Consider the following 12,589-nt stretch of genomic DNA (forward strand, 5'->3'; position numbering starts at 1 on the left):
AAAGTGCTCTGACAGTTATTGGTGCACTGAAAAATACCCTGCAGGTTGGGACCTCTCTTTTGAGAGCAGCACAAGGCTTTTCCCAAGCCTCTCCTCACATCCCCACGCTGGTTCAGTGCTGAGCAGCATCTGTCACAGAGCAGATGTCCCTCCAAACACAGCCAGGTCTCAGCCTGGGCTCTGCCCTCCCTCCCCTCACCTCACTGTTGGTTTAGTTCATCATTTTGGCTTTAATTTCATCCCTGTTCCCCATTCCCTCTGTGCTCCTGCTGTCCCACCAAGGGCTGCTGCAGCCTGTGAGGAATTTGGGAAGCTGACAAAGAGGGGCTGTGACAGGGGAGGCTCAGGAGGACACTGGATCTGAGCTGTACCTTCACCAGCTCTGGCACTTCATTCCCATCAGAGCCAGAATTCCTGGCCCAGGAACACAGCAGGGTGTCTCAGTGGCCAGGGACAGGAAGGATGTTGGCCACACTTGTGTGTGTCACCACCAGGAGCATCCTCAGCTGCTGGTGCTGGTGGCAGGGAGGAGCTGGCCATGCTTGCTCTTCGTTAGCCAGGCTGTTAATTTGAAATGTCAGGAATATTTTTGGGTAGCAAACCCAGGGAGGGCTGGGTTGCTGCTTCACATTTCTGTGTTCCTGCCCTCCCTTCCTGCAGCTTAGCCCAGAGGGTTATTTTTAATTAATAAGAGCAAATCTGCTGCTGGTTGAGCCGCCCACCCTCCTCTTATCAAATTCTCCTCCCAGCTCACCCTCGCTGTGGAAATCAGTTGTTGGTTTTGTAGACTTGCAGGAGGTTGGGTTTGGATCCCAAATCTGTGTCACAGCACCAGGGGAGGGAGGGCAGCACCTGAGGCCTCAATAAAGAGCAGTGAGCAGTAGGCACAAGGCATCCCCCATCCCCTGCCAGCCTGCAGGATCCAGCCCAGGAGGTGGAGGAGTCACAGGGGGTGAATGTTGAGCCCCTGCCAGCAAGTCCAGCTTTTTCCTCAGGCATCCATGGCTCCTCCCCATCTTGCCTGGGTTCTCCATGCCAATTTCCACTGGCTGCTATCACTTTGGGCAGTGAGGATGAGGATGGATCTCTGTTGAGAGATGGGACAAGTCCCTGTCAGGCTGTCACTGTCCCCTGTGACAGAGCAGGAGTGGGCTGTGGGACACGTACAGAAAAACCCCTGGCAGTCCTTTCTGTCCCCTGTGCAGCTGCTGGGAGCCAAAGGGGGTACTCAGCCCCCCAGTTCTGTTGGATTTATTGAATGGAAAAGCAGGGTAAGTCCAGAGCCAGGTTCTGCTGAGCCTGTGGGAGAAACATCTCAGCTTTGGGACTCCAGGCAGCTCAGAACAGGCACATTGTGCTGCCATAATTCTCCAGGATTAATTAGAAAATGGGAATAAAGCAGAAAAGCTTCACCAGGCTGGCAGGGGGCAGGAATTTGGTGGAGCTTTGGTGGGAGAACAATCCTTTCTGCCTCCTTCCCACCGAGGCAGTAAAAGCACCCCACATCCCCCAGGGTTGCGCTAATTGCACTAATTGGTGATTAGTCTCCTCCCCAGTGCCGGCCCCGCCGATCCTGCAGCTGGAGGAGTGCTGCACCCACAACAACAGTGCCACTCTGTCCTGGAAGCAGCCCCCTCTGTCCACGGTGCAGGTGGAAGGATACATCCTGGAGCTGGACGATGGCAACGGCGGCCAGTTCAGGGTAGGTGCTCGGAGCCAGCCCTGTGGGAAGGGGATGTTCTCCTCCAGCCATTCCCTGCCAGCAGCTGAGCACAGAATTAATTTAGGGAAGTGGATGGGGCAGACAAGCTGTGGGGTTTTGGGGTACAGGGTGGTTTGAGGTGGTGTAAATGCCGAGTTGGAAAATCAAAGAACAAGTTTGAAGCTCTTGTTAGCCAGAGAAGCTGTGGCTGTTCCTGGATCTCTGCAAGTGCCCAAGGCCAGGCTGGACAGGGCTTGGAGCACCCTGGGACAGTGGGAGGTGTCCCTGCCATGGCAGGGTTTGGAGTAGGATGATCTTTAGGGTCCCTTCCAACCCAAACCATTCCATGGTTCCATGAAGCTCCATGTTTTTAGGTTACTAGATATTTCATGCAAGGTGTGCTAATTGCCATGAAAGCCTCATGGTTTGCCAGCTGCCAGCAAGCAGAGGTGTTTAAGGCCTGAGGGTTTTTAAATTGCTGTAATTACACAATTAAAATATGATTTTTCTGTGATCCGACACGCCAATAATTATCCTGGTGTGTTCACATCCACTGAGAGCAGGCACAGGAGCAGCCCATTGCACTCTGAATTTATCCACGAGGAGCTCAGGCAGGCAGGAGCCAGGGCAGGGTTGAGGCAAAGGAGAGGTGAGGTGGGAGCTGGAGAGAAGGGGGGGCTGGGTGTGGAGAGAACGAGGTCAGTGCCTTCCCAAAATCCCATCCATCCCTGCCCTCTGGCACTGGGAGCCATTCCCTGGGTCCTGTCCCTCCATCCCTTGTCCCCAGTCCCTCTCCAGCTCTCCTGCAGGTCCTGGGAGGGGCTCTGAGGTGTTCTTGGAGCCTTTTCCAGGGGAGCATTCCCAGCTCTCCCAGGCTGGCTCCAGAGGGGCTCCAGCCCTTGGAGCAGCTCCAGGGTCTCCTCTGGGCTCTCTCCAGCAGCTCCACATCCTCCTGATGCTGGAGCCCCAGAGCTGGGGGCAGAGCTCAGGTGGGATCTCAGCCAAGCAGAGCAGAGGGGCAGAACCCCTGCTCCTCCTGCCAATCCCATTTTGTGTCCTGCAGCCCCAGGCCCCGGGGGGAAGAGCAGGGCAGCATCCTGTGCATGCCCTGGGGCTCCTGTGCAGCCCTGGCATTTCCCTTTGCCTTGCAGGAGGTGTATGTGGGCAAGGAGACCATGTGCACGGTGGATGGGCTGCACTTCAACAGCACCTACAGCGCCCGGGTCAAGGCTTTCAACAAGTCAGGAGTCAGCCCCTACAGCAAGACCCTGGTGCTCCAGACTTCCGAGGGTAAGGAATTGCAGCAGCTCAGGACAGCCCAGCTCAGCTCCCTGAGCAACCCCTGCAGGAACCACCAGCACTGACCACAGGGGGAAAGTTGTGTCAGGAGCCTCCAGCAGTGCCAGAATTTCCCCCTTAATTTCCCCCTTAATTTCCCCCTTAATTTCCCCCTTAATTTCCCTCTCACCCTTTTCCTTTGATTTCACCCTTTCCTTGATTTTTCTCAGGGGAAGCACAGGGAGAGCTGTTTAAATCTGGGGTTATGTGACACCAAAGGGAAGCTCAGATGTTTTCACTGGTCCCATTTGAAGCAGAACATTGCTCCTGAGGGGCTGTGCTTGGCTGTACAATGCCATAAGAACAGGATTCAGGCCTGGCAGTGCAGGACAGGGAGCAGTGTGGTGTCCTCCCAGAGCCAGGGATGCACAGGAGCCCCACAGCATCATCTGCACTCTGAATATTAAACACTGCCTTGCAGGCTGCAGGGGAATCTCCCTGCCTGGCTTTAAGTACATTTGTCACACCAGGCACTTAATCCATTGTGGAAAATTGGTTTATTCCTGACATGCAGGTGGAGAGTGGCAAGGCTGGCCCCGAGGTGGGAGTCGGGAGCTGCAGCTGTGGAGGAAGGGATCAGCCCCCCCAGGCACGTCTGCTGCCCCACAGCCAGGCACAAAACCCTTCTTTGGGAGCTTTCCACGCTTGCTGGAATCCCTTTTCCTTGCTCCCAGACAAAAATCTCTCTTTTCCAAGCTGTGTGAGGATTTTTTCACAGCAGCATCCAGCTGGCTGGCAGCTGGGATCAGAAGGGGACACACACAGCTCGTGGGGCTGCTGGTGGGGTGGAAGGAAAGTGAGAGCTTTCCTGCCACAGAGCAGCCCTGGGGGTTTTGAGCAAGAAGAAAAATGGGATTTCTGCTGGAAAAAAACCCTAGAAGACAAAAGCAAAACAAGGCTATGCAGAGGGTTTCTCTTGCTGCCTGCAGGAGATCACCATTCCTGTTTGGAAAGGGCAGCAAGGAATGGGATTCATTCAGAGGTAGAGCAGACAGCAAAACTGTGACAAACTTCTCCCAGGAGAGGCAGGGAGGGCACAGCACAGCACAGAGACACATCAGTGCCTGCTGGCAAACTGAGCACCAAGTTCCTCTGGAGATCCAGGGATGGGACAGGCTGGATCCAGCCCCGTGCCAGGCTGGCCAGGACTGTTCCCAAAGCCTGAAGGTCAACAATTCCCAGCCCAGCCTTAACAGGAAACAGCAGAACTTTGACTTCTCATCTCATTTGTGCCTCACAGACACAATTTCCTCATCAAAACCAGTTGGGCTTTAAGTTGTCCCAGGCAGGAATTCACAGGGTCCCCACTATGATCTTCCCAGCTCTGATTTCCTCTCAGAGGTGTTCTCACCTTGAGCCAGGCTCAAGCCCAGCTCCAAAATACGAAGGAATCTGGGAGAAAATAGCTGCTTGTGGTGGCAGCAGGGCCGTGCTTGGGGCTGGTGCTTGCTCCATGCCACCAGGGAGAAGTTCCACTCTCCTTGGCTGAATTCATTCAGCCTTTTCACTTGAATGAGCTTTTGCATTTGTTATTCCAGGGGAGAAAAAAGTCAAATGGGCCTGGAGCATTCTGTGCTCTGAGAGGCTGCCTGAGCTCCTTTGGATTCAAAGAGAAATAAATCACATCAGTGTGTGCAGCTTCCGGATATCCGAGTGACTTGTTGAATGGAGCTGCCTTGCACATCACAGCCCTCGCTCAGGCTTTTATTCCTGCCTTTTACAGCAGCATCAGGCCTTTTTCAGAGCTATTTTGTCTGAAGTAGGCTTAGCTTTTCCCTTCAGCTGAGCTCTGCAGCTTCCTGCAAAGTGGTTGTGTGGGAAGAGAGGACAAAAGGAGGGAGAGGCTGGATGTGAAGAGAGCGTCTCTCCCAGCCTGGCTGTCCTGCTCTAAGTGCTGGTGAGGAATTCTGGTATTGAAGAGCTGGTTTGTAATTCTGAGAGAATCCATGAGATCTGCAGCCTGTGGAAGGGAACTGAAGCCTTTCTTCTGCTTCCTGTGAGCAGAGCAAAAGGTCTTGCAGAGCCTCAGTGTGTGAAGAGAAGAAGGATGAGAAGAAGGGGATGTGTCTGGGGCTCTGCAGCCACAGGGAGCTGGGCAGCACCAGTGGAAAATGCCGTGGGAAGGCAGCACATGCAGCAGGTGCACAGCAGGAACTCCTTCCCAGCCCGTGCTGAGAGCTGCTCATCCCAAAGGAAGCTGTTGCAGGTCACTCTTCAAAGCTGGTCCTTGGTGCCACCAGCAGGACAAGGTGGTTCCTGGTGGGGAGGTTTGTGTTCCCCACGTGTTGGGGCTTCCCAGGGATGAAGGTCCCTGTCACCAGCACAGCCAAGGGGCAGCGAGGGTTGAAGGTGACATCTTCCCTTGAAGTGTGTCCCCTCCTGAGCTGATTTTGGGCTGTTTCTGCACAATCCCTGGGAGTGTCTCTTGTTCTGTCTCTTAGCCCAAGGCTCTGCCTTCACCTCTGTTTCTCCAGCACCTGAATGAAGCTGTGGGCTGGGAGGTGAGTGTGGGAGAAAGTTTCCAAGGTGACCCAGGGCACAGACATGTCCCAAAGCTTGGCTGGTGGCAGCCCTGCTTGGCTGTCCTGACCCCTGGGAGACCTGGGGTCTCTCCCAGCCTCCTCCTTTTCCTCCTCCCTGAGCTGGGCAGCCCCTGCTCTCCTGGTTTTCCCTTGTCCAGCAGATTTCCCAGCCTCTGGCCAGTCTCCTGCTGGCTTCTTTCCATGTTCTGCCCAGCAAGCTGGGTGTCAGGATGAAGGACCAGCTCACTCCAGGTGGAGATGGAGAAACGGAGCTCAGCGGTGCCTCCCAGGCTTTTCTCCAGGCAGAGAACTTCCACCTCCCTTCCCCAGCCAAGCCAAGCACCAGAACCTTTCCTTTCCATCCCAGCTCCTCATCTGGAACCCAACTTTAAATTCCTGACCATCCATGGAGTGACCCTGCGCAGCGACCAGGGCTTTTTAACCAGCAGCTTTTGGAAAGGGCGAACAACCCAAGGGGGAAGAGTCTGCAAGGAGCTACAGGGACGTGAGAGGCTGCTCAGGGAGAGCCATGGGCACAGCTACTCGTGGTAGTGGTTCCTCTCACCCTTGGGAGGGTTAGAAGCTGTTCCTCCCTAACTTTGAGCTCTGATTATTGACTGTTGTGCAATAATTTATCTCCTCTGGCCCCACTGACGCCCTTTGCTTCCACAGCCTCAGCAGCAGCAGCGAGTTGCAGAGGTTACAACCCACCATGCAGAGAAATATTCCCTTTTTATCTGTTTTACCACAATTCCCAGCTCAATCCACACTCAAAGCAGAGCTGGGAAGGCTGGGGGATACAGTGTGAGTGTGTGGATGGTGGATTCTACATTTTCACATTAACACAATCCTGGATAAAAGGCTAGGGAAGAAATTGCAGGAGGTGACTGTGGAACAGAATGACCCACGAGGTTCCCTCTGCTCTGACGTTTTGCTGAATGAATTTTCGTGAATCCCACGAGTTAAATTCTTGCTGTAAGGCTCAGATGTGTTTTGACAGGTACAAAGGGATTCCCAAGAACACAACCTCCCGAACAGCCCTTGAGTAAGGTGGGTGCTTGGTGGTTCTTAGGGTGATAGAGCTTAGCCCAGCCCTGCAAAATGTCACCAGCTGGGTTTTTCCACCCCTGATAATTGTCCACAAAAAGGTTTGGGATGTGTTAAAGCACGGTGGGACGTGTGCATGGTAACCTGTGAATTTTTTTAGGTGCCTTCCTTGAAGAGGTGCAAGACCCCCCCTTTTACAGACAAGCCAGTTGAATTTGTCACGCTGACACGGGGACACTTTGGAAGATGAACGTGTTTTCCTTGCTCAGGCTGCCCTGCAGGGTCTCTCTGGGCTGCCCAGCACCAGCCATTCCTGCCCTGCCGGCAGAGCAGGGTCTGTGCTCCGCTCCGCGGCTCGGGAGCGACGGCGCCCAGCAGAGACCCCGTTTCTGATCCGTAGTTTGCGTTGATCTTACGTTTAGACACGCAGTCAGAAGAACAGACCCTCCCTTTTCCAGTGCCTTTGGAAAGATCGCAGCTTCGTAGAATGAGTCCTTTCTCCTCCACCCTTAATCTGCAACCCAGCTTCTCGGGGAGATCCTACTTTGAGCTAAGATCTTCGGCCCACCAGCTGAGCTTGCATTCTTCCTTACAGTCCCTGAATTCAGCCGGTGAGCTGAGCACCTCTGGCGTTGCCTCTTGGTCTGTGCTTCTGGGCATCTCCAAACTGTTTGTTCTGTTCTGTTGTGTTTGTTTTTCCCATGACATGCGGATGGCAGCGGGAATTCTTTCTGTGGGTCAGTGGCGTGGTTCTGCTGAGATGGGCCAGTTTGAGGTGTGGGGTGATGGAGCAGCGCAGTAATTCCTTACCTGGGTGCTGCTCTTGGCAAGGCTGAACCCTTTGGTGATCATAAATCCCTGAATGGTTTGGGTTGGAAGGGAGCTTAAAGCTCATCCACTTCCAACCTCCTGCTGTGGGCAGGGACACTTTCCTCTAGAAGATTCCCCATTCCCAGTTTGTGTTGAGCTCGTGTCAAGGGATAATCAGAAAAAAACCTTCCCTGGGTAAAACCTGTGGGAATATCTCCATGCTTTCCTTCCCTAATACAACCAGGAAACGCAGCCTCTGCTGGGAGATTTGGTCTGTGAAATTAGTTTGGTTGATTAAATCTGACCCCCGGTAAGAAAGAAGCGGGCAAGGTCTGAGACAGTGAATTCCCCATCCCTGCAAATGTCCCAGGCCAGGCTGGACAGGGCTTGGAGCAGCCTGGGATAGTGGAAGGTGTCCCTGCCCACAGCAGGGGTGTGCAGTGAGGTGATTTGTGTCCCCTCCAACCCAACCCAGTCTGGGATTCCGTGATTGCAGCTCCCAGCCCAACTTAGGGCCTGGAGACGCGGACTCTCTTCCGCTCAGCTTTGAGCTCTGGGCTCAGCTTTTCCAAAGCCAGCTGTGATCATCCCAAAGCCTTGTTTCCTGCAGAGCAGAGGACAGCAGTGCCGTGATGCCTCGCTGGCCTGGCAGCCCCAGAGGAGCGCTCGGTTCGGATCCGTGCCCGGAATGACGGGCTGTGCTGGGATGTAGGCAGGTCAGAGCGAGGGATGGATTTGTGAGGAGCCACAGAGGTCTCTCAGAGCCGTTTTCTAACCACTCTTTGCACATCTTCTGTTGCTAAAGATCCTGGGCCCTGATTCTTCCACCTCTCTGGATTTACATCGCTCCAAAGGCGTTAATTCCCGGCTTTCTCCGGTGTAAGCCCTGGAAGAATGGGGGCCCCCGATTGTTTGACTTCCATCCCATAACACGGAATGAGGAATGCTGCAGCATGACCCTTGCCAGAATAACCAGGGGGTGGTGGGTGGGGAACCCTGCAAACTTCCTTTTCTTTGTGCTTTTTATGTTTGATTTCTCATCGTGCTGCTGTGAGCTGATGGCTTCCAACGCTGTTTTGTTACGGACGTTCCTTCCTTTGTGTCCGGTGTTCTGGGACCCTTCCGCGCTGGCCGTGAGCGATACCCGCGTGTGGACCTTCTGCAGCCCCACTCTGGGGTGGGGGGACAGGGAAAAACGGGGTCCTGAGCACCAAAAGAGGGTCTGTGTGTCCCTCAGGAGAGCTTGGAGCACAGCGATGCGCAGAGACCTGGAAAAGCGGTGTCGGGACACGGGGCAGGATTCATTAAAGCAGCCTCAGGAGGAGCCTCTTGGCACAGCACGGAGCACAGGCACAGCCAGGGGCTGTCCCACCAACAGCCAGGGCACGAGGGGGAAAAACAGGCACTGAGGTGGCCCTAAAATCCAGCATCCTTCATGTGTGCTGTCCCACACAGTGCATGGATCAGGACAGGCCCCTGGATCGGGACAGGCTCATGAATTAGGACAAGATCCTGGATCAGGAGAGGCCCCTGGATTAGGACAGGCTCATGAATTAGGACAGGCTCCTGGATCAGGGCAAGCCCCTGGATCAGGACAAGGACAGGCCCCTGGATCAGGACAAGCCCCTAGGTCAGGACAGGCTCCTGGATCAGGACAGGCTCATGAATTAGGACAAGATCCTGGATCAGGACAGGCTCCCGGATCAAGGACAGGCTCCCGGATCAAGGACAAGCTCCTGGATCAGGACAAGCTCCTGGATTAGGACAGGCTCATGAATTAGGACAGGCTCCTGGATCAGGACAAGCCCCTAGGTCAGGACAGGCTCCTGGATCAGGATAAGCTCCTGGATAGTCCCTGGCTCCCATGAGGTGCTTGCAGCCAGCAGTCAGGCCCAGGAGCATGAAGGGCACCCCAGCACATCCTGCCCATGCAGCTGATGAAGCTGTGACAGCCCTTTGGTGCTAGCAGGGGTCTGAGGAGGTGTCAGCCCCCAGGGATCCCCTTTCCAGCTGCACTCACACCCAACAGGAGCTGCCTTTTCCTCAATCCATGTCCTTCAAGGAGTGGTTTCTCAGTCAGTTTAGAGAATCTTTACCAAGCAGCCAAGATACTCCACCAAGGCTAAAATTTCCTGCCTCTTTTCTGGAAAAAAGCAGAATAATTTGGCATCCTGAGCAGTCAGACTTTATACAGTCCACACTCCAAACTCCCAGGCTGTGTTTGCCACCCCGCTCCGTGCCCTCTGGCTTTTAATGAATCAGGCTTCCCGTGGCTGCTGGATGCTTAATTACCAATGAAATGCTCAGGAGTGTTTGTCAGGAGGTTGTTGTTCCTTAGCTGTGATGTGTGAAATGTAGTATCTCTTTATAGGATGCAATTTTGACACGCAAGGATCGCCTTACTCCCAATTAGGCAAGTATCTTAATTACAATTAACTGGCACCTACGGCGTGTTGCTTCATTCTTTTTTTTTTTTTGCTTTTTTATCTTTTCTTTGGCGACTGAGCAGCATTTCTTGCTCGTACCCTGCTTGCAGAGCGCTCCCAGATGTGACAGAATCATGGAATTGTTGAAGTGGGAAAATCCCTCTTAAGATTGTGGGAGTCCAACCATTCCCCAGCACTGCCAAGGCCACCACTGAGCTGTGTCCCCAAGTGCCACATCCACATGGCTTTTAAATCCCTCCAGGGATGGGGACTCCCTGGGCAGGAGGCACATTTGGAGAAGTTATGATGATGTAAAAGCATTTTGGTTTCCCCCACATGGTTTTAAAGAGAAGCCCAAGGTCAGTGCTCTGGAAGTGGCCCTGTAATTAAGAACTGATCCTTCTGATTTTAAACTGAAAGAGGGCAGGGTTGGGTTGGATTTTAGGAAGGAATTCCTGGCTGTGAGGGTTGTGAGACCCTGGCACAGGGTGCCCAGAGAAGCTGTGGCTGCCCCTGGATCCCTGGGAGTGTCCCAGGCCAGGCTGGAGCGAGCTGGGACAGTGGAAGGTGTCCCTGCCCATGGCAGTGGGTGGAACTGGATGATCTTTAAGGTCCCTTCCAACCCAAACCATTCCATGATTCTCAGTCCATATCCCTGCTCATTAAGGCACTGATTCCGTGGATGCAATTACCCCCTCTGCAGCTAATTAAAGCAAGGTGGCTGCTGCTTGCCTGTCCTCTTCAGACTGTCTGCAGGGCCAGTCCTGCTCGTTGCCCTGGGAGAAGGAGCCTGCAGCGCTGTGGGATTCCCTCCTCACCCCGCAGCCCCAGCCCATCTTCGCGCCTCTCCAAATGCCGACAGCTCCGTGCTCTGGCTGGAATCACAGACAAGCAGGAATGGTTTCTCCTTCTTTTCCCTTCCCAACCTGACGTGCTGTTTTCTCTCCCGCATGCCTTTCCCTGGGAATGACCACAGTTGACATTAAAAAAATGGTGGCAGGTACGGCACCCCCCGTGCGCGGCGCGGGGAGCGTGGGGCGGCCGCGTGCATGGGAGCTGTCTTGTGAAACGTTCCAATAAACCAGTGAATCAGTCTCACCCGAGTGTTTTTATTTTTCAAGCCGTCAGAGTGTTTTGTGGATGTGTCAGTTCACGGTTTTCAGCTGGAGGAAACCACCTGGGGAACCGGGCTGGTGGCTTGTGAATGAATCCCCGTCCCTGTGTCTTGTCGAGGACGTGACGCTGTGTCTGTCAGAGTTGCAGTAACCGAGTCCTGTGCATTTAAACCAGCAGCCCTACGGAATCGTGGAGGTTTTTGGGGCATTTTCCAGCCTTCCCATGAGTTCCTGGCTTAGGTGTGGCTCGTTGCTTGGCAGGGAGGTTTCTTGGTGTGATGTGACATCTCAGTAAATGAAGATGTTTGTGTGTGCTTTTGGTTCCCAAAAACAGCCCTTAAATACACACACAGAGTTTATCTGCTGATCCTCAGTCCCCTTCCCACACTGACTGAGTCTGAAAATTAAATAACACTTGGTCCTGAGAGTAAGTTACATTCCAGGCCAGGCTGGACAGGGCTTGGAGCAACCTGGGATAGTGGAAGGTGTCCCTGCCCATGGCAGGGTTTGGAGATGGCCTTTAAGATCCCTTCCAACCCAAACCACTCCATGATTCCATAATTCTGTTAGAGCTTGGAGACCTGCTGAGGATCACATCTCCTGCCAGCACCAAATTTTAGGAGGCTTTGAGGATCCTGCAGGCTCGCAAGCCGAGACACTGGGAGCCATGGAGCAGCAAGAGCCAAACTCCTCCAAGTCCTGGCCGTAAAACCTCAGGCGTGCTGGCAGCTGCAGCCACAGGAGCTCAGAGCATCCCTCAGTGGTGGAAGTTGTCCTTCGGTGGTGGAAGTTGTCCCTCTCTGGTGGAAGTTGTCCCTCTTTGGTGGAAGTTGTCCCTCTCTGGTGGAAGTTGTCCCTCTCTGGTGGAAGTTGTCCCTCTCTGGTGGAAGCTCCGTGTCCTGCATGCAGCATGCCGTGTCCGTGTGGCTCCGCGCGGCTCGGGCGCGTCCCCACCGCGCTAACCCCGCGTTGTTTGTGTGTTCCAGTCGCTTGGTTCTCTTTCGACCCCGCCTCTGCCCATGCCGACATCATCTTTTCCAACGACAACCTGACTGTCACCTGCAACAGCTACGATGACAGGGTGGTGCTGGGGAAAACGGGCTTTTCCAAAGGGCTGCACTACTGGGAGCTGTCCATCGATCGCTACGACAACCACCCCGACCCGGCCTTCGGCGTGGCTCGCATCGACGTCCTCAAGGATGCCATGCTGGGCAAGGATGACAAGGCCTGGGCCATGTATGTGGACAACAACCGCAGCTGGTTCATGCACAACAACTCCCACACCAACAGGTAGGTGTTGGGATAGGGGTTCCCCCTCTGGACACCACAGCCCAAGGAATGTCACTTTTTCATCTGTTTTTCTGATTCTGATTCTGTATTTCTTCTCACTCCTGGGTTTCTCAGTCCCCTCTGGGCTGGGCTCCTTTGGGATCCTCCCTCACTGTTCTGTTTATCTCAGATCTCTGGGTCAGGACAGAAGCTCCAGAGCTCGTTGGGATCTTGTTTCTCGTGTTTATCGGGATGTCAGCACAGAACTTGGCAGGTCTCTCCAGACTCTCTGCACAAATTTAATTCACTGCAGCCTGGCACACTTTGGGTTCTGATGGCACAAAATGGCCCCAAACTGTG

At 54.0% G+C, this 12,589-nt stretch overlaps 1 protein-coding gene across 9 annotated transcripts in view; it reads left to right on the forward strand.

The window, feature by feature from the left end:
- TRIM9 (tripartite motif containing 9) overlaps nt 1-12,589 on the forward strand; it is a 56,222-nt gene that overhangs the window by 38,681 nt on the left and 4,952 nt on the right. The window contains exons 6-11 of one of the 9 annotated variants that reach the window (XM_015631818.1): nt 1,545-1,702; nt 2,854-2,992; nt 7,032-7,220; nt 9,791-9,832; nt 10,822-10,845; nt 11,947-12,250. In XM_015631818.1, coding sequence (XP_015487304.1) covers nt 1,545-1,702; nt 2,854-2,992; nt 7,032-7,220; nt 9,791-9,832; nt 10,822-10,845; nt 11,947-12,250 — 856 coding nt within the window. The other 8 variants (XM_015631819.1, XM_019007103.1, XM_015631820.1 and 5 more) reach the window with 8 other exon arrangements.

The sequence above is a fragment of the Parus major genome, chromosome 5 (assembly GCF_001522545.3).
Source record: "Parus major isolate Abel chromosome 5, Parus_major1.1, whole genome shotgun sequence".
In the NCBI taxonomy this organism is placed as follows: Eukaryota; Metazoa; Chordata; class Aves; order Passeriformes; family Paridae; genus Parus; species Parus major.